Genomic DNA, 21495 nt, shown 5'->3' with positions numbered 1-21495 from the left:
GAGGTTCGCGGGCGCCGGAGCCCAGCGGAGGGAGTGCCCGGCCCACGCTCCCGATTCCGGACCCCGGGGCGCGGGTAGGGAGGCTGCATCCCAGCCTGGGGAGACGGAGCTAGTGCGAAAAGTTTGGGTGCCGCGCTCGGCAAGTGCCGAGAGATGGAGGCGAGCTTGTGTCGGGCCAGACAGCTGTGGACTGGGAGCCCCCCCTCCACTACTCCCGGGTCAGCACGGCCACCTGGTTGCCAGGAGCATGGGGCGCGGTCCCCTCCCCCCAGGGCGGGGAACCCAGGGGTCCTGAGGACTGGCTTTGCCCACGGCCCGGCCAGCCCGGGCCGCGCCTCCCGCGGCCAGGGGCGGGTTGCTGCGTTCAGGGTAAGCGGCGGCCCCTCCCCTCCCCCAGGCTGGAGCTGAACTCGGATCCCAAGCCGGTCCCTGCTCTCCTCCCGCCCCGGGCTCCGCGGCGCCACCGCCGCCGCCGCCTCCCCGCGGAGTGACGCGCCCTGCAGCCAACCGGGGCAGCCGGGGGGGAGGTCCGGGAGGGGTCCTGGGCGGAGCCGGGCCGCCCCTTATCCCACGGGCTCGGGGCTGCTTCTCCCGAAAACTTCAGCCCTAATTGTCCTGGGAATGTCCGAGGTAGAGAAAGGGAGCGAGGGAGCAACGAGGGGCTGGAGGCTCGGGGCCCTTTGAGAAGGATCCGGGTGGCGGGAGAGTTGCCCCTCCCCCCTCCAAAAGCCCCAAACCCATCACGTTCCCAAACCTTTCCTCGGTCCTCTTCTCCGCGCCCCCGCGAGCCCGCGATCCAGGGGATGGAGAACTCGGGGCGAAGGAGCGCCGAGCCAGGCGGCGAGCGGGCGGGAGGCCGGGCCGCGGGCAGGAGGCGGACCGGCGTGGGGCTGGCTCTTCCCCACTCGCTTATTTTTTTTTTTTATGGGGTGGGGGTGGGCTGCTTTCTGGTAGCTCTTAAAGAAACGAAGAAACACTCACGAAACGGGACTTCCTCCCCCCAAATCCCGCCACGGGACTCCCTCCCCCCGCGGGCCGGCGCGCCTAGCGCCGGAGTTGGGAAGTTCGCCGCGCGCCCGCAGCCTGGGTCTCCAGCCCCCGCCACCCGGCCCCACCCCCCACCCAGGAGGTTTAATTCCGGGGAGGGCATGCTAATTCGGGTCGGCCCAGCCCGGGATGGGGGGGGTGGGGGGGGCGCAGGCCAGGGCGCCGGGCGCGCACAGGCGAGGAGGAAGGCCCGCGGCGGCCGGGCCGCGGAGTCCCGGGCGGTCGCGAAGAGGGTTAACCCAGTGTCGGGCGGCGCGGCGCGCAGAGCCAGCCCCGCGGCCGGCTTATTGGGCCAGCGCGCGGAGAGACAGGGGTCTGCAGCAAATCACGAACTAATTGATTAAGGCGAGCGGGTTTGAATAGCGCTGGCCCGGTGCCAATCGCCTTTCAAAGAGCCCCTCTATGATTAATCGCAATGCATTATTGATAATCATAATTATAGCAGGACACATGCGCGCTGCGCCCGGGGCCGGGGAGCCGGGGAGGGGGCGGGCGGGCCGGCGGGCGGGGGGAGCCGCCGCCGCCGCCGCCGCTCGATTTCCGTAATTTTGAGAAGATTTTTTTTTAGTAATTTTTTATTCTGCCCCAGCTGATGTTTGAGCCAGCATGTCGCGGAGGAAGCAAGCGAAGCCTCAACATTTCCAATCCGACCCCGAAGTGGCCTCGCTCCCCCGGCGAGATGGTGAGTGCTCCGGCCCGCGCCGCGGACACACACACGCACACACACGCACTCGCACTCACACTCACGCACACCCGGACCCACGCACACGCGGCTGGCCCCCGCGCCCACCGCCCCGGCCGCCGCCACCGCCACCGCCGCGTCCCCGCTCGCCTTTCCCACTCGGCGTATTTCTTTCTCCCTTCCTGCCTTCCTTCCTTCCTCTTTCTTTCTTTCCTTTTTCTTTCTTTCTTTCTTTTTTTTTTTCCTTTTTAATTTTCAATTTGCCTGCGTTGGGCTTCCCCCTTGGCCCGGGGAGAGCAAACACTTCTCCCGGCAGGATCTTTCCGGAGTTGTTGGGTCCTCCCGGGGGGTGGGGGAGGAGAGCGGGCATGCGGGCCCCGGCTCCTCCGCCCCGGCTTTTCCGGGGAGCAGCGGCCCGGGCCCGGGTGGCCCGCGGGACGCGGGGCGGGCGGAGGTCGGCCGCCCGGGGCCCCTCGCGCTCTCCGCCCCGGGCCCGGGGCCCCCGGGCCGGCCTCCGCCGCCCCGGCCCTGCTGCCTGCGGGAAGGAAGTTTACTCGGTGCTCCCGGCTGAACTCCCAGCGCGGGGGAGCCCCCTGTGCCGCGCCCCCCGCAAGCGCTCACACTCCACCTGGACCCGCGCAAGGGAATGGGGTGCCTTTAGGGGGTCAGAGCTGCCAGAAGACGGGGACCTGTGTCGGGGCGCCGGTGCCCGACACGCCGGGGTCGCGGCAGGGACGGAGAGTGCTCTTTGCCGCTGGTTGCTTCCGAGACACAGGCAGGCGGACGGGGAACAGTGTTGGGGTCCGGCTACCCAAGTTTATCCCGGCATCTTTTCTCCCAATACCTGCAACCCACCCCTCGCCCCCGAGAAATCTTTAGATTGGGTGTGCGCCCGCTGAGGATCGTGGTACCCCGTGCTCCCAGGAATCGTGAGGGTCTTTCTCCAGGGCTGGGGGAGCTCTCTAGCCAGGGGAGAACCCCCCACCCCCGAAACAGAGGCACTCGCTTTCTCGGATGTAGGCGACCAGTGCGGGGTCCCGAAGGGAATGAACAAGTCTAGAACAAAGTTCGTGTGAGGGCGCCGAGGCCGAGAGTAGGAGAGGTCCCGGCAGGGGATTTGGGGTACGCAGGGAGGACACCTCTAATCCTTCCTTGTCCCTGAAGGTGGTTCACTTTCGGGGCCTCCGAGCTGCCAGGCCCAGCGCCCAAGGCGAAGGAGCGGCGTCCGGGTCGGTCCCCGGCTCGATGCTCGCCTCTGGGCTGCGGGAGGACAAGGGCAACCGCGGCGGGGTCTCCACGGCTCCGGATGCCCTTCGGAATGCTCAAGTCCTGGGCCCCATTTGGGGCTATGGAGGAGGGAACTGGGCCCCGACAGGGCTCAGAAGCATGCCCTTAGATCAGCACCTCTGTCCACTAAACTCTGCGGCCACCCGGGCCCCACGGTCCCCGGGCTCCTTCCCTAGAGGCCTGCTTCTCAGTAGAGCTGGGGCGCGGGGAGCCGCGCAGAGCGCAGGCAGAGAAGCCGAGGGACTCTCACTCCCGTCACCCCGGCTGTCGGGAAGCGGGACTCCTGGCGTGGGGGGTCCCTCTAAGAAATTGGGGAGAACTGAGGCCGATTAAGAAAATTGTTTACAATATTTGCCCCCCCCCACACCCCAGTACTTTTTCGAGCTTCAAGCCTTACCCAGAGTCTCTGCGATTTCTCAGTCTGCTGAGAAGAGCCCCCGAACCCCGCTTTCCACCCCAGACCAAACCGGGGATGCGAGATAAATCGGGATGAAATTACCCCAGGCCGCAGCAACAGCTCCGAATATTTTTGCGGGTTTTCTCAGCTGGTTTCTTCTGCTTCTCGCCCCCACACCCATCTTTCCTAAAGTTTCTGGTGAGACCTTCCGCCCCGGAACACTGTTAAAGTTCCCAATTTGTGTAGGAAAAACCAAACGGGAGGAGAAGAAAGAGTTTTTCGGGGCTTGTTTTGGTTTTGTTTTGTTTTGTTTTGTTTTGTTTTGTTTTGTTTTGTTTTGTTGGGGTTTTTATTTTTTTTTTTGTCAATGTGCACTGGTTTCACACATTTTCAAAAAGGAGAAAAAAGACTCGGGCTTCGCGGAGAAACGATGTCTGCTAGACCCTTGCCTTTTCTCCTGTCGCCTTCTGAATCGGGAATTTTTAATAGTTAAGGCTTCTCATAAAGCAATAGCATAAAAGGAGTTCACTACCTCTTACCATTATTATTTATTAGGACTTTTTTTTTTAGTTTATTTGAGCTTTGAGGTAAGTTAATTAAGTCACTGAATCAAGTTGCCTTTCTTTTTTCTTTCTTCCTTCCTCCCTCTCTTTCTTTCTTCTTCCCCCCCTTTTTTTTCTCCCCCAAAGCTGGTTCATTGTCCTAAGAAGCAGTAAAGTGTTAGGGGCACCATGGCCAGCACTTCCCTCCCAGCTCTTTCTCACCTCTCCCCACCCCCTCTTTTTCTTCGGTGGTAATGGTTTTAGGTTATGACTGTTTTTACATGGTTGAACAATAAGTTTGGGGGAAGCTGCCTAGAGGGTAGATTTTGTAAGAGGGTTACAGGATTTAGTATGTTGTAATAATGTTAGTACACAACTAATCCTTCTCAGTGCCTGCCTTACAGGAGGGCCTTCCTCACGCCCTATCTTTTTATTTGGGAGTAGTGGGGAGACTGTGGGGCTTGAGAATGCAAGACCTATCTCCAAGTTATCTCTCAAAAGTCGCCACCTTTTCTGCAAGGAATTCAGCAATCTGTATGCATCTCCCAACACACAACACACATACTTCACCGAGTTGTTGGGGTGTGGGGCTTTTTTTCTTTTTTTTGGTTTTGTTTTGGGGTCCCCCCCCACATGTATAAAGGTTATTACATTTTTAGAAGACAGCGCCTCACTCGAACAGCGTATTACTTTTTCTTATGTCTCAAAATGGTTGGAAAACATGGTCCAAACAGAATTCAATCTAGCTGGTGCCTTTGCCATACGCTAGCCCCTCAAACGTGCTGATTTCTACCTAGAGCGGGACCTAGAAAAGTTTGTGGGCCCCCAGTCACAGGAGCCCAGAAGCAGAGACTCGGGCTGAGAGCAGCCAGAGCTGCTGTGCTGTGTGTCATGCGTGTGTGTGTGTGTGTGTGTGTGTGCGCGTGTGCACGCACATACAAAGAAAACCAGAGCCATGCTAAACAGCCACACGGATAACTCCCTGAGAACAAGTTCAGGAAAACAAGATTATTTGGTCAGTCTTCGAATGTTCACATTTTAATTCAGCTGTAATCCCAGGAACCCCCTACCTTAAATTGGGAAATGTTTGTATTTCTTATGAAACCAAGATTATGGCACATATTACTTGTCTCTTATATGGTATTCAACAAGTCTCGGGTTATTTGTGGAAAGATGACTGCCGTTGGAAAAATGATTTACCGAGATAAATAATTCTGAGGAAGGGGAATATTAGAACCTAATGATTTTCTGTGTGGGTTCTTTACTAAGCTCTGGGTTTCAGAGCTGTGTGTGTACGTGTGTGTGTGTGTGTGTGTGTGTGTGTGTGTGTTGGGTTTTTCTTCCTTGGGTGATGTTTTTAAGATACAGGTAACTACAGGGATGGCCCATTCAGACTCCATTCATTTATTAAAGTATTTTGGTGCTTAGCTTTTTCAAGGAAAAGGTAATATTGGAAGAGAGATAAAAACAACACGAACTCGAGATAAAACATTGACTCATATAAAGTATCATAAACATCCCTCTTATTTATATTAATAATGAAATTCTATTATTTACCAAAGTAATTTACTCATTGTGAGCAGCTTAATGGCAACACATTGATTTCTGGGCCCAAAAGGTTAGAGAGAACTATAATTAATTGCTTTTTTTGAAAAACCGACCCCTGCACGATAAGGCAGTTGGAAAGAATTCATGTTTAATCAGGCCTATTCTAAGTTTGTGGCATAATGGAAGATTCTGGGTGAGGGAACGCAAACTGTTTTGGGGGGTTTTGCTTTGGGCTGCAAATACTTTATAAAACGTTAAAAAACAAACATACCAACAAGCAAAGTGGAGCTGGGCGTGAGAGAGAGTGGATGTAAAAGTGAATTTGTGACAGTAAGGGTCTCATGGTGTCTGGTACATCAAGTTTCTCCTATGGTTTATGGGTACAAGTGCCAATTTATAGGTTATTCTTTGGGGACTTTATTTCATTTGTTTCTACGTCTGCAGGTAGCCAGTCATCTTGACCAGGAGCCCTTTAGAAGGCAGAAACCCACATTTCTCACGCGGAGAGCTTAGTGGGAACCCGAGAGAGCAAGCGGCAGAGTCCCAGTCTGCTCGGTTTTTTGAAATGGTTCAAAGCCCAGCTCTCTGTAGTAACCAGAACAAAGTCCTCCTGCCGTCTTAATTCGGTGTTTCTAAGACATCGCGTGGTGTACAGCTCGCCACATCTTCCAGAATTTTCTTAGCTTACCAAAACTGAAGGAATTTAGCAGTTTAGCAGAGATGGTAAATTACCCGAAGCCCCAACACCCCTCCCCCCCCCACACACACAGAAAAAAGTGTGTGTGCCAGGCTTTAGAAAAGCTAAATGTGTCGAGCTGTTTTAACCTTTGCTAGCCTCCTCCCATGCAAAGGTGACAAGGTCCAGATCATAATATGTCCTTCAGTATCTTCCCAGTGACCCCCAAATTGAGTCTTGCTAGTCACTTAGCAGGAAGTTGGTAGTTTATTTTAGTTTCACCTTATCAGCTTGGCTTCTTTTCCTAACCTTATTCCCCTGTCACCCTCAGATGCCAGACCCCCAAAGGGGAAGATTGACAGGTAGTCCCCGTAGCTCAGTTTTGCCCTCAAACAACAGGGATTTAGTTTCTTGTGCCTTTGCCAATGTTTATGTAGTCAAAGTTTAGATCTCGCCTTAAGGAGTCTCTCTTTTTACGCGTCACTGGAATAGGAAAAGCCACAAAGAAGTTTTTGAACAAACCCTTGCAACTGGAACCCCATCTAGTGTTCAGTCTGATTCATCCCAGGGGAAGACATGTTCCCCCTTTCATTTATTGTGTACATTAGGTGGGCTTGTATCCCTGCTTTAAAAGGAGGGTCTTGTCTGTGTCGTTATTTTTTTCCAGAGATTTCGCTTGTGTTCTTCCACTCGAGAATACACTAATCCTGGCCAGAACACGGAGGGAATTGAAGGGGGCCAGTGATGTGTCATTTGGTTGCATATTACACAGAGGGAAACTTAAGACGTTATTACAGAGAGTATGCAGGGCAGACGTTGGAGTGTTTAAAATTTCTTTGGAATCTTAAGCTGGACCTTGAGGTTTAGGTTTTTCCCAGGTCTGGGCAAAGAAAAAATTACATATATATATAGATAGAGATAGATAGATAGATAGATAGATAGATAGATAGATAGATGTCTATTTATCTATACATGTATATTAATAATAAAAAGATAAAGACCAATCAATCAAAAATGTTGCTGATGGCCTTTCTAAATGAGTCTACGGGAAGGAACAGCCTGTAAAAATTACAGGCTCCAAAATCACAATCCTGTGAGAGGTTCTATTAAAAATGTTAATGCGATCGTAAGGTAATGGAAAGTAAAGTGAAGGATCTTTCTGAAGAGTTCCAAAAAAGAAAACTAAATGTGGTAGAATAGGGTTGTTTTGTTTTGTTTTTTCCTGGCTGGCCAAACCTTGCTGTGTGGGGCATAGTTTTATTTTTGTTTTCACAGTAGACAGATATACTGGAACACTTCAATTTTCTGCCTCCTATTCTGCAATGTTAGGTTGAGATGATGAAAAACTGACAAATTTGAATTGGGTGTCAAGTACCTAAATAGTACAAGACCTAAAACATCTGGGATTTTAGTATAACTTGGATGGAACTGTAAGTTCACCACCTTATCCTCAAAAAAAGAAAAAAGAAAAGAAAAGAGAAGAAAAATCCCGGAAAAATTACAGATATCTTTTTGTGCGCCCAAACTTAGCAAACCACTACTTCTCAAATTTTCCTGCCTGACTAGGATTATAAAATCAATTTGTATGCAAACTCCATAGAAAAGGGACTGGAATGTTACTTTCACCCTAGTACAGGGAGCAAGGCAACTGTATTTACTATAATGGGGTCACCAGTTGCAATCCTGTGTAACAGATTATTGAGAAACAAAATAGCAGACGGGCAGAAATATGAATTAGAACATGTTAGAGTGTGTGTGTGTGTGTCTTATTACAACTTAAAATATTCCCTCTGGTAGTTCAGTTAAAGATTCTAACTGGTCCTCATGCTTTGTCTTTGTTTTGCTGAGTTCTTCTTGTAGTTCAGTTCAGAATGCAAATAGATTTAAAGTGAAGAACTATTACAGTATAGCGACACCTGCTTTTGAAATAAATCAAAATAGATACCGGAATTTTTTTTTTTTTTTTGGTGTTCGTAAACATCAGGAGATTAAATGAGTCGACTCTACAGCGAGATCAAATGTCAGCTTATTAACATGTTGTGAAAATCCAAGCTAAAACACGGGCAGCTTTTTAACACAGTCTCTTTCTTAGAAGCAAGCGGGCATTTATTTTTAAGCACCTACATTTTCCGTCCAGTTAGCACAATCCTAAATATAAAATGTTCAGGTTGAAAAACTTGAAAATTCTCAAGTGAGTCTTGAAGCAGTGCAAATGTCAGAATTCGAGCCCAGGAAAGTAATAATCAGCCAAATCCTGTCAAGTAACCTTCTTTTTCTTTTGTCTATATATTATGAGAATATCAGATGTTTGCAAGTTATAAAGAATTAAAATGCCCTTTAATCGTGAACACAGATGTGCTAAATATTTGAAGCAACTACATTGTAATGTGTACAATTGATGAAGTCAGTTTTCTGATTTCCCTTGCTGGTTATTTAGTTCTGAAGCTGTCATTATTTGTCTAAGCCCAGCTGACCAAGCAAAACTGTGTTTTAAAGTGGCTTTATGTTTTGATAAATGTGAGCTGGTTGAAAAGTATTTTCCACTGAATGCAGAGCTTAATAGAACATGCTGACATAATAGTTTTAATGCATTTTGTTGAAAATGTGTGAACAAACAGAATAGCTTTTGTTCCTTCATAATTGGCTGTAAAAGTAGATGGAAACATAACCATTACATATGGAAATGTGCAAAGAGAAAGAAATAACATTTCTGTTGAATATATTAGGAATTGCATTTCCGAGTTTAAAATAAGCATCTGAAATGGATGCATCATTTAAAATTGGTTGTCAAAATAAGAAGCTTTAAACAGAATTTTTGTCACATTATTTTTGTCCCGAGTTAAGCAACATAACTTTAGCGAATTTCGTTCAATATTTTGTTTACATTATTTTAAAGCAGGGAGAGAGACAGAAAGTGCTTAAAACAGCACCTTGAATGTGCACAGGAATCCGGTGCCAATTAGGATGATTAAACATTAAATTAAAACTGAATCATTATTGGTATTTTCAGCTACAGCTAAGATTTGTTTGGTATTGTTAATGCATTTTGCTCTATACCCTTGTGGAGATTAAAAGATGGGTATTAGAAAAGCTAGCTTGTTAAGTATAACTTAGCTACTCAAATAACACTCCCAGTGAATAAAGTGTGCATACATCTGGCATACTTCACCGGGGGTTCTCATCAACTTGGGCATCACTCAAGGCAAATAGAGTTAAAGGAATTTCCAGAAGTTAGTATTTAGGTATTAATTATATTTTCTGGAATGCAGAAGTACTCAAGCTTTTTTGGATGTTTACTACGAAAAGGCAAATGGCTGGCTCTTTTGGAGTTGACTCTTAGGTTTACCGAAAAAGCAACATTTTGAATTTGTATTTATTCATATTTGCAATTAGTTTTCTTTTCTTTTTTTTCTTTTTTCCCCCTGCAAGTTTTCTGGGAGATTCAATTTGGAAGTCATGGAAACTAACTATTATCTGATTCAGTTCTGCAGAAAAGCATGCAGGGAGGTAATCCTTGAATTAAACAGTTTTTTTTTTTTTCACAGCCTTCGGAGATGACCACACACCATTTGTACAACAGAAGTTGGTGTTCCCCATGCTGGGCAAACAATGGGGCTCCATCCTGTCTTTGAATAGGATGTTAGCTTGGAGTTGGAGATTTTTATGTTTAATTTACAAATGGATCTTAGCGAGAAGAAATCTGAGCAACCAGTGGAAACAAACATGAAATAAAGGGATTTTTATAATGAAAGGTTCAGGACAATCTGTTTAACAATTGATAACAGTTAAGAGCAAACTGTTTTTAAAGGCATTCAGACAAGGAGAATTGCACAGCCTTTCCAGACTCTAAACCAAGAATTATTTCTTCCCTTCCCCTTAACTGCACGTCCTTCTAGAAGTTGTTGAATCCGGAATGTAAATCTTGGGCCAGTTTTTCTAGATAGAGCACTTTTGATGAGATATCTAGAGGCATAACGTTGCCATGTGGAGCAGGGGGGCATATATTCCTTGACTAGTGGAAGAGTAGCCAAGGTTGCATTCTTTAATTTTAAAAATAAACATGCCATGGGGTGATATATCGGTGCCAGCCAGGCCTTGTAACGGATTACGATCATTGTGTTTCTCTTTGGGGTGTGTGTGTGTGTGTTGCTTTCTTGTTTGTATTCAGTGGAATCATGAGCAGTCTGGAGGATTTGTTACTGATGTGGCCGATCAGCCTTGGCTCAGGTTCCAGGTAGGGGCTGGAGGTGATTTTTACCTTGTCAGTCTTCTGCTTGGTGACATGCATCCCCCCCCAACCCCCCCACCCCCGTCAACAACTGATTGGAACCTGAATGACTACAAATTAGTTTCGTGACAGAACAGACTGTCACAGATATCTTTGAATCAGTTGAAAATGAATAAGGTTGACAGAAACTCAAGAGACTAATAAGTCCTCAGAATGGTTGCTGGACCCTCTCTGGAGGAGTAGACAATAAGGTGTATAAAATATTGGAAATCAATATTTTGCTATGGAATTTCATTATGCACCCATGTCCTCAGTTCGTACTATTTTATGTTTTGATGGATTATCTGAAGACCGTGGCTCTCCGAGATACCGGATGGATAGGGATTCCTCCACGCCCTCACCATGTAATTACGGACGCTCTTAGGTGCTATTGACTGGTTTTCGGGGGCAAGAGTTTTGAGTGTGGAAGACAGAAAACGATTGATCACCCTCCTTCTTGTTTGGAAGCCGTGGGTGACCCCGCGTGTCCCGGCCCCCTTTCTAACCCTGCACCTTTTGATGTTTGCAGGAGACGCAGAGAAAGGTCAACCCAATCGCACCACGAAGAGCAAGGACGCCCACGTCTGTGGCCGGTGCTGTGCCGAGTTCTTTGAATTATCAGATCTTCTGCTGCACAAGAAGAACTGTACTAAAAATCAATTAGTTTTAATCGTCAATGAGAGCCCAGCCAGCCCACCCGAAACCTTCTCTCCCACCCCCCCTCCCGAGCATCCCGATGAACAAATGAATGACCCCGTTCACAAAACAGATCAGGCAGACTGCAGCGACCTTTCAGAACACCGCGGCCGCCACAGGGAAGAGTCCATGGAGGTGGAGGCCCCGGGGGCTAACAAAGGTGGCGGTGGCGCTCCGGGGGGCAGCGGCGGGAGCGGTGGGGGCGGTGGCGGCCCCCCGCCGGGCTGCAGCAGCGGCCCCTCCACAGGTACCTCAGCGATCACAACCTCTCTACCTCAACTCGGGGACCTGACGACACTGGGCAACTTCTCCGTGATCAACAGCAACGTCATCATCGAGAACCTGCAGAGCACCAAGGTGGCCGTGGCCCAGTTCTCCCAGGAAGCGAGGTGCAGCGGGGCTTCAGGGGGCAAGCTGGCCGTCCCCGCCCTCATGGAGCAGCTCCTCGCCCTACAGCAGCAACAGATCCACCAGCTGCAGCTGATCGAACAGATCCGTCACCAAATACTGCTGTTGGCTTCTCAGAACGCAGACTTGCCAACATCTTCGAGTCCTTCTCAAGGTACTTTACGAACATCTGCCAACCCCTTGTCCACACTAAGCTCCCATTTATCTCAGCAGCTGGCGGCAGCAGCTGGGTTAGCACAGAGCCTCGCCAGCCAGTCTGCCAGCATCAGCGGCGTGAAACAGCTCCCCCCCATCCAGCTACCTCAGAGCGGTTCTGGCCACACCATCATTCCACCCAACAGCGGCTCTTCCCCCAACATTAACATTTTGGCGGCAGCGGTGACCACCCCATCCTCGGAAAAAGTGGCTTCGAGCGCTGGCGCCGCGCACGCCAGCAACCCAGCAGCCTCGGCATCATCCTCACCAGCTTTTGCAATAAGCAGTTTATTGAATCCTGCGTCTAATCCACTTCTACCTCAGCCGGCCCCCGCTAACTCGGTTTTCCCCAGCCCTTTGCCCAACATCGGAACAACTGCAGAGGATTTGAACTCCTTGTCTGCCTTGGCCCAGCAAAGAAAAAGCAAGCCACCAAATGTCACCGCCTTCGAGGCGAAAAGCACGTCGGACGAGGCGTTCTTCAAACACAAATGCAGGTTCTGCGCGAAGGTCTTCGGGAGCGACAGTGCCTTGCAGATTCACCTGCGCTCCCACACCGGAGAGAGGCCCTTCAAGTGCAACATCTGCGGGAACAGGTTCTCCACCAAGGGGAACCTCAAAGTCCACTTTCAGCGCCACAAAGAGAAATACCCTCATATCCAGATGAACCCCTATCCCGTGCCTGAGCATCTGGACAATATCCCCACGAGTACCGGCATCCCGTACGGCATGTCCATCCCCCCGGAAAAGCCGGTCACCAGCTGGCTAGACACCAAACCGGTCCTGCCCACTCTGACCACGTCGGTCGGCCTGCCGTTGCCCCCGACCCTCCCGAGCCTCACGCCCTTCATCAAGACCGAAGAGCCAGCCCCGATCCCCATCAGCCATTCTGCCACCAGCCCCCCAGGCTCCGTCAAGAGTGACTCCGGGGCCCCTGAGCCAGCCACGAGAAACCTGGGTGGGCTCGCGGACGAGGCCGAAGGGGCCGCCGGGCCGCCGTCCGGTGGCAAAAGCGAAGAGAGCGGTGTGGCCGCCAGCTCGGCCCCCGTGGCCAGCGGCGGCTCTCTGAGCTCCCCGGCGGCCGACGGCGGCCCGGGCGGTACCGCGGCGTTCACCAACCCCTTGCTGCCGCTCATGTCCGAGCAGTTCAAGGCGAAGTTTCCTTTCGGGGGCCTCTTGGACTCGGCCCAGGCGTCGGAGACCTCTAAGCTCCAGCAGTTGGTAGAGAACATTGACAAGAAGGCCGCTGACCCCAACGAGTGTATCATCTGCCACCGGGTCCTCAGCTGCCAGAGCGCTTTGAAGATGCACTACCGCACGCACACTGGGGAGAGGCCCTTCAAGTGTAAGATCTGCGGCCGGGCGTTCACCACGAAAGGGAACCTGAAGACCCATTACAGTGTCCACCGTGCTATGCCCCCGCTCCGCGTCCAGCATTCCTGCCCCATCTGCCAGAAGAAGTTCACCAATGCCGTGGTCCTGCAGCAGCACATTCGAATGCATATGGGCGGTCAGATCCCCAACACCCCGGTCCCTGACAGCTACCCCGAGTCCATGGAGTCAGACACGGGCTCCTTTGACGAGAAGAACTTCGACGACCTGGACACCTTCTCCGATGAAAACATGGAGGACTGTCCCGAGGGCAGCATCCCCGACACGCCCAAGTCCGCGGATGCGTCCCAAGACAGCTTATCTTCTTCGCCTTTGCCCCTGGAGATGTCAAGCATCGCTGCTTTGGAGAATCAGATGAAGATGATCAATGCCGGCCTGGCAGAGCAGCTGCAGGCCAGCCTGAAGTCCATGGAGAACGGGTCCGTCGAGGGGGACGTCCTGACCAACGATTCGTCCTCGGTGGGTGGTGACATGGAGAGCCAAAGTGCTGGCAGCCCGGCCATCTCAGAGTCTACCTCTTCCATGCAGGCTCTGTCCCCATCCAACAGCACCCAGGAGCTCCACAAGTCCCCCAGCGTGGAGGAGAAGCCACAGAGAGCAGTAGCCGGCGAGTTCGCCAATGGCCTGTCTCCCACCCCTGTGAATGGTGGGGCTTTGGATCTGACGTCCAGTCACGCAGAGAAGATCATCAAAGAAGATTCTTTGGGGATCCTCTTCCCTTTCAGAGACCGGGGTAAATTTAAAAATACTGCTTGCGACATTTGTGGCAAAACCTTTGCTTGTCAGAGTGCCTTGGACATTCACTACAGAAGTCATACCAAAGAGAGACCATTTATTTGCACAGTTTGCAATCGCGGCTTTTCCACAAAGGGGAATCTGAAGCAGCACATGCTGACACATCAGATGCGGGACCTACCATCACAGCTCTTTGAGCCCAGTTCCAACCTCGGCCCCAATCAGAACTCGGCGGGGATCCCCGCCAACTCCTTGTCGTCTCTCATCAAAACAGAGGTCAACGGCTTCGTGCATGTCACTCCTCAGGACAGCAAGGACACCTCCACCAGTCACGTCCCCTCTGGGCCTCTGTCCTCCTCTGCCACGTCCCCAGTTCTGCTCCCAGCTCTGCCCAGGAGAACCCCGAAGCAACACTACTGCAACACGTGTGGTAAAACCTTCTCCTCGTCGAGCGCCCTGCAGATCCACGAGCGAACTCACACTGGAGAGAAACCCTTTGCTTGCACTATTTGTGGGAGAGCTTTCACAACAAAAGGCAATCTGAAGGTACCTCACTCTGTCTGTCCCTCACCCACCCACCCAGCCAGCCAGTCAGCCAGCAGCCCTCTTGCTGGTGTGCCGCTGATTATCTGTAATGCATGCTCCCAGAGCCAGCAGCCCCCAGAGAGGTGGGATGTGCAGGGTAGAGAGTTCTCGCGAGGCTACCTGCCACGTGTGGCTGGCAGCGGAGAAACGCGGGGGCCCGCGTGTGGGTCAGGATCGTGGCGGGGACCCGGTCTGGGTCTGCAGCCCAGGACTGCAGCCTGCCGAGCACGAGAGCGCCTGGAGTCATTTGGTAAACCTCAGCGAAGCAGCCGCCCATCCCCGCTGTCTCGCTAAGTGCACCAAATGAATTGCCTTACCTGCCCGGGAAGACAGCCCCGCGTTGCCACGGGGTGTTGATTAAAGACCTCCACGTGGCCTGTGTGCAGCCCGTATCACTTAATAATTACCGTCCTTCTGGGCGGATGCATCTATTTTTCATAACCGCGCCGTCCAGCGCAGCTCTCATCCCTAAAAACAATAACGTCACAGCGCTCTGCTAATGGGTAGTATGATAATCGATTATACAACACTTCCCGCTGATACATGTTGGAAATCAAGCAAATATGCTCAGGTTCCAGAGCAACAGTTGAGCGCTCTTCCTGTGTACATTTTTCTGTTGACAGAGTATTTCTCTAGAGATTGCTGCCAGCATTGCCAGATGAATAATTACTTTCTGGCTTTTCTCTCCGTGCTCGGGCCCTCCACCGGGCAATCTGTGAGGGGTCCTTTCTTCCCATCTGAAAAGGACGTTTATAGGGTAAAGGGTGTCAGATACAATACTTACCACTGCAATGAGAGTGGACATAACAATTCTAACCCTGAAAGGAGCTATCTGCGACTGACTAGCTTGCTTGAGGCCATTATAAGCTAAATACGGGTAATAAAAAAAGAGTAAGTAAGGCAGGCATCTTGGCCCAGGAAGAGGGAAGGCGGCCCAGGGCTGGGGAGAGCGCGCACGTTATTACCAGGTGGCCGGAGTGGACGGTTCCCTATTCCTTCTCCACTGTCTGGCACTTAACAAGACTAGACGTGTAGGCCACTTGCTTTGTGGAGTGTCGGGATATGAGCTGAGACAGATTCAACTATTAAGCTTCTCCCTTCCTCTCTCTCTCTCTCTTTCCCTTTCTTTCTTTCTTTTTTTTCCCCCCTTTCCCCTCCCCCCCTTTGCCTCATCTCAGGTGCACATGGGCACTCATATGTGGAATAGCACCCCTGCGCGACGGGGTCGGCGGCTCTCTGTGGATGGCCCCATGACATTTCTAGGAGGCAATCCTGTCAAGTTCCCAGAAATGTTCCAGAAGGATTTGGCGGCAAGGTCAGGAAGCGGGGATCCTTCCAGTTTCTGGAATCAGTATGCAGCGGCACTCTCCAACGGGCTGGCGATGAAGGCCAATGAGATCTCCGTCATTCAGAATGGTGGCATCCCTCCAATTCCTGGAAGCTTGGGCAGCGGGAGCAGCTCACCTATTAGTGGGCTGACGGGAAATCTGGAGAAGCTCCAGAACTCCGAGCCCAGCGCTCCTCTGGCCGGCCTAGAGAAGATGGCCAGCAGCGAGAATGGAACCAACTTCCGGTTCACCCGCTTCGTGGAGGACAGCAAAGAGATTGTCACAAGTTAAAGCAACTCTGGCTGGAGAAAGAGCATCCCGGCTCAGAACGAGACCCGTGGCTGCCTCCTCCTCCTCGCCACGGTCCCCCTCCCCTTTCCCTTCTGGTTCCCCCAGATCTATGAACTACAACATTATGAAGACATTCTTTTGTACCTTGTTCAACTTCTAGAGTTATAAGAAAGCTTATTTATTAGTGATATAACCTGGCTTTGCAAACAGAATGCAAGCATTAACTTTGGTCTTCTGTATTTTGGACTAAATACTAATTGACTAGAGTGCTGTAAACTTGCTGTAACATTTATGGCAATCGCAAATTGCCCTGCTAGGCGGTCTTAATCTGGCATTAACTTATTTTCTATGTCCGGTTTAATATGAATCTGGTGTTGATGCAATGCCTCACTGATGCATTAGATCTCTAATAAAGTCTGTATATAAATGTACACTTTGATCCTGCTGGAAAAATTTTATCAGCAAACACATTGTCTAATCTTTGAGAACAAATTTAAGCAAAGGACTGAAAGTACAGACTGATCAATGTGGTTCTTCGAAAGGTTTGGGTTTGTTTGTTGGTTTCTTTTGGGTTTTTTTTTTTATTCGAAAATTCAACCTGCTTTTTTTTTTTTTTTTTTTTTGGTAGATTTAACCATTTCCGTTTTGAACTGCTATTTGTATTGTGCTTTTTACTTGAGTCGTCCTCAATGTTGATAAGTTTCTGTACAGTAATAAGCACGCAGAATTCTTTAGAGAAAATACAAGTGTTGTTTTGGTAGTTGAAACTGAGACGTAACATTTTGCCTTGTAGGTATATTCACAATAGAAAATGTGTGCTGGAATTACACAATGCTGCTAAGTATGGCATCTTGAACAACCGTCAGTGGAGAAATTGTAGATGCTCTTGTATATATGATAAGAAATATCACTTTCATTAAAATGTACATATGTTCCTTACAAGAGCAAATGCTTCTTCTTGATCAAGAAAGCAGGTATAGTGTTTGTTTATTTTGTATTAGGTATGGAAGAAAAAAAAATTGGACTGTTACATGCACTTTCTTGGAAAGTTGAAAGGAAAGGGGGGGGTCCAATTTCTTTAACATTTAATACTTACTAACAACAGAGATACTGTAATTTTACCCAAGTAATCAAATACATTTTTTTTTGCAACAGATAAAACAAAATACCGTGTCTGTGTTTTTAGAGTGCATTTCTATTTAGCCAGGCCCCGAAATGTATTTTAACATTTCCCCAGGCACCAGTAAAGCGTATGTGAGTGTGTATCTCTCTCTCTCTAAATAAGGAATTGCAAAAGGCGTAACAGAAACAGGTTTGCAGGAGCCTGTGGGGTTGTTTTTTTTTTTCCCCTTCTTCTTTCATTTTTGTCTTTTTTTAATTTGGAGGTCTAGATATTTTGCCAGGTATCTATGACTGGTCTGGGCACTCTGCTCACACCCCCACCCCCAAGAAGGAGGGGAAAATGAAAGGAAATAAAAAGCCGTTATTGGAGATTTCATCTGGACAGGTCATCCCTGAAGCAGGACATTTGGCCCATTTAGATTTCAGGTTTATTTCAACTATGCGGGTTTCACTTCCCTTGATTCAGTGGCTTTTCTCAGGCCGAGAAAGCAGCCTGGCTGAAGAATGCCCCATGCGGGGGTGGGGAGGGGGTTGGGGGGGAATGGGGTATATAATCTGACTCTGAAACTAGGCCTCAACCCAGAGAGTTCAACGTGTTCTTTAATTGGGCTTTCAGGCGTTGAAACACACATGCGTATTTGAAAAGAAAAAGTCCATGACAACTTGACTATTTCGTCATCAAAATTCAATCTGATTCTTCCTCTCTCCCTTTTGTTCTAGGGGAAACAAGTTTTCCTCCTGAGCACTATTTTGGGGTGAGCAAACGGACAGGGTGGAAGTTGGTGTCTACAGGGGTCCGGCGATTTGTTTCTTTCAGGGAGGTAGGTGGTGAGCCGGTGGCCCTTGGCCCCGCACCCAGGTAAGGGACAAGCATCAGGCCGCCTCCCAGTAGAAGTTTGCACCGGGGCGCAGGCCACCCTATGGCCACCCTGGGGCGCGCGCCTCCCCAAGCTGGGTGGCTCAGCCTGGGGGGCCAGGGCTAGGACAACACGGGGGCAAGCGCCCCCGAACCAGGAGAGGATGCGGGTGGGGCTGTGCGCACAGCGTCGGGGTGCAGAGGATCTCCGTGACCCTTAAGCGCGCGAGCATTGAGGAACTGCGCCTCTGCAGTGCCGGTCACGCGCCCCAAGAGTGGGGACATGGAGGGAAGGCCGCAGTTCTGGCCAGACGCTCTTGTTCTACGCGGGCCAGAAGGGGACGTTTCCGTGGCGTTGGGGGCGTCCCTCCCCTTCCCACGGCTGGGCGCGGCGAGGAGGGGGCGCCCCGGGCCGCGTGGCCTCTGGGTCTGGGCGCTCCTCCCGGAAGCGGCCCCTGCGCCTGGGGACAGGCTGGGGGATCCGCGCCGCGGGCCACCGGGAGGGGCGGGCTCGCAGTGCCCCCTCGGCGCCCGACCAGTCGCTCCAGAGGGGCCCAGCCGGCCGAGCCCCGACGCCCACCCGCGGCGCACGCCGGGCCCCGGCCCCCACTCGCCACCCCCAGCCCCGGGCTCCCACTCGCCCGCAGCCCGCCGGGTCGCGGCCCTGCACCACCCCGGGCTACGCGTCCGCTTCCGCGAGGCGGGCTGTCCGGCCCGGGAGCCGGGCAATTGTTTCTCTCCTTGCTCACCACCAACCTCCTTCCTTCCAGCGTTTTCTGGAAGGGAGTTAAGAGGAGCCCAGGCAACTTTTCGCATAGACGGACTTCCCAAGGCAACCGAAGCCCGGGAGGGGAAGGTTGGAGCCCCGGGGTCCCGGTCTCAACCCCCTCCCTGCGCCTTTGTCCCTGCCGAGCCATCTATCGATCCACTATCTCTCTAACCTATTGATCATAACCTGCCCACTCGCCTTGCCGTTCATTCCAAATCAAGGCTCGCCCTCAGCCCTGCTGCCCCTCCCTGTGCGATCCCTAAACTCGGCCTTTAGACTCAGCCCCGCAGCAGAGACACGGATTCATATTCGTAAAGCAACGCGGTTTATTTAGAGGCGGACCGCGTTACCAAACCAGCCCACCCCTGCCCGCTAAGCCTCTGCGCTTCGCTTGGCCGCTTTGCTTTGCCCCTTCTGAAACTTGGGTGCATGGAGGTAGTTTGGAAACCAAGGAGAACCGAATTTTCTGGGTTGTTGCTGCCGGGAATGATGACGGCGAAGTTGACGACATTTTTGAGCTAAAAATATGGATTTGGGTGACATGCGCCCCAGTTCCTATTTTTAAAATGTGCACTGTCAAAGTATAGAAAAGTACAGCAAAGCATGTAACGAACCCCCTTGTCTAAAATATACTTGAAAGGGCAGCGTAGTGATTGACAAGGAACTGGGGAGGAAAAAAGAGACCAATGAGGGACCCAAGCTGCCCAAGACACCCCTCCCATGAATGACTGTGGGGGAGGAGGTGGGGGAGGGGAAAGACAGGTTCCTGTCGACCCCTTAGAGACACCTGAAAATGACTCTTGAGTTGGGAGTTTTCACATCTCAGCCCTCACGGACCAGGTTGATTCAACTGATTTTTATAGGTGTGGGGGGACAGGTTTTTTGGTTTTTTTTTTTTTTTAATTAGAAAAAGTGTTCATACAGAAAATCCTAAATGATTTGCAGTTGACATAAACTTCTAGCAGTAGATTATTTGCTTATTGTTTTTGGCGTGTTGTGAATGTCAAGAATGAGAGAACCTAAAGGAAAAAAGGAGAAAGAAAAGGCTCCCCCTCTGTTAAAACTTAGCAGCCCCGTTAGAAAAATAAAGCGTGGAACCTTTACTAGGAGTCACCCACTTTGTTTCCCCAAGTGAAACAAATGTCAGAGGGGGTAACAAAGTGGGAAAACATGCAAAGTGAATTTCAAAGGGTTCTACAGTAAAGCGCAATCTGAGATTCACAGAAAGTGGAGACGGATAAGACAGGAATTAGGTCATTGCGTCCAGACCCCAGGAAATATGTTTAGATCAAAGCCCGCTCCGTTAGAATAAACAACACAGGGCCCATTGGGCCCTACCAATATTTTCATCTCCGTGCTAAGAGCTGCTAATCTAGCTGGCTCTAGTTGATGAAAGCGGGTAAAAATTACAACTGTAAAAATGACTAAGTAAAAAAATGTCCTCTCAACCATAATAGGAAGATAAAGATTTAGATTTGAGCTAAAAAGTAACAAGATCCAGGCCCAGATCAACACAAACTTCCTGGAATTTTAGCACTAACTAAATTATCTAATCCCAGCCCATTGTTCCCTCCTTGTCCCCCCCCTCCACGAACCCATGCAATTGAGTATACCAGATGATTTACATAAAAAAATTGTTAAATTTTAACAGCGGTCTGAAAGCCTTGCAGGAGGCCAGCTTTTGGGTTCACTTATTTTCCATTCCTTAAGGACCTACCCACTGCTAACCCCACTGTCGCCTGCCTGCCCACCCCCCCCAGGCGGTTGTTGGGGGGGTGAGCCTGCTGGCCTTTATTGTAATGGATGGTTCTTGAAGGCCCGTCTTTGAGTTTGGTCTCTTTGCACAGAGGGCAGATAGAGACTAGAGCTTCTGTCGTAGAAGCCAGGCTTTGGGTCCAGGCAGTTCGGCAGCCCTTGATGCTTTAGCAGCTAAGCCCAAGTACTGCGTAAAGCTTTCTTTCATAGCAGAGCTGATGGCCTGAAACCAACTGCCAGGGAACATTTGATAGATAGAAACATCCAGAAACGGGACAGGAAATCCCAGTGAAGGAAAATTCACCCAGGCTAACTCCAGGGTTGTAGTTCCTTGCTGAGCTGGGTTTCCTCTTAACTGTTTAAACATATGATTTGGCTCCTCTTGTGTTTCTATGTCCATCTGAGCTCAAGTTTAACAAAGACTGGGGGACCGCCTGTCCGCTTGGCTCTGGCCCCTCCAAAGCCAGGACGGTGGGGGTGGGGCATGGGACGGGCCTTTATAAGCACCACCAGGAACAGGCCATCTTCTGTGCGGGTGGGGGCCCTTTGCAGCTCACCTCGCAGAGGGCAAACCCGGGATCAGCTTTTGACTTACGATCCACGGAGGGCCCTGAGGACAAGTGGCCCTGTGTCGGAGGCCACACAAACCGATCCTTCCTTGTTAGGCCCAAGGTGGGACCCAATCCAGCTGGCCAAGTGTGGCTGGATCGCAATGCAGCCTGGTCAGTCAGTTAGGACCTGGGTGCAGAGAAGCCTGGGGTCCCCTCATCTTGTTGTAATCACAGCTACATCCAATATGAGGCCCGGACGGTCACCTAGAAACATGGGTGCAGGCCCCACTCTTGATGGAAGGGACAGGGAGGGACATAAAAGCCTACATTCAGAATCTGGAGTGCTTCCACACGTCTCATCTTGTT

The 21495-nt window shown here is 50.7% G+C and overlaps 1 protein-coding gene across 3 annotated transcripts; it reads left to right on the top strand.

The window, feature by feature from the left end:
* Window positions 1–13: 13 nt before the first annotated feature.
* SALL1 (spalt like transcription factor 1) lies at window positions 14–17242 on the top strand. 3 transcript variants are annotated; one of them, XM_045806773.2, is made up of 4 exons: window positions 14–74; window positions 1637–1729; window positions 10976–14418; window positions 15636–17242. In XM_045806773.2, the coding sequence occupies exons 2-4, from the start codon at window positions 1654–1656 to the stop codon at window positions 16074–16076; spliced, it is 3960 nt and encodes a 1319-aa protein (XP_045662729.2). In that variant the 5' UTR covers window positions 14–74; window positions 1637–1653; the 3' UTR covers window positions 16077–17242. The 3 variants fall into 3 exon arrangements, with proteins under 3 accessions (XP_045662729.2, XP_045662728.2, XP_087726542.1); XM_045806772.2 differs by lacking the exon at window positions 14–74 and adding an exon at window positions 551–630; XM_087870416.1 differs by lacking the exon at window positions 14–74 and having other exon boundaries at window positions 1122–1729.
* The last annotated feature ends 4253 nt before the right edge of the window (window positions 17243–21495 follow it).

The sequence above is a fragment of the Ursus americanus genome, chromosome 21 (genome assembly GCF_024610735.1).
Source record: "Ursus americanus isolate L20-20 chromosome 21, mUrsAme1.1.p, whole genome shotgun sequence".
Taxonomy (NCBI): domain Eukaryota; kingdom Metazoa; phylum Chordata; class Mammalia; order Carnivora; family Ursidae; genus Ursus; species Ursus americanus.
Note: the sequence above shows the minus strand (reverse complement) of the source record. Positions and strands in the feature narration are given on the sequence as shown.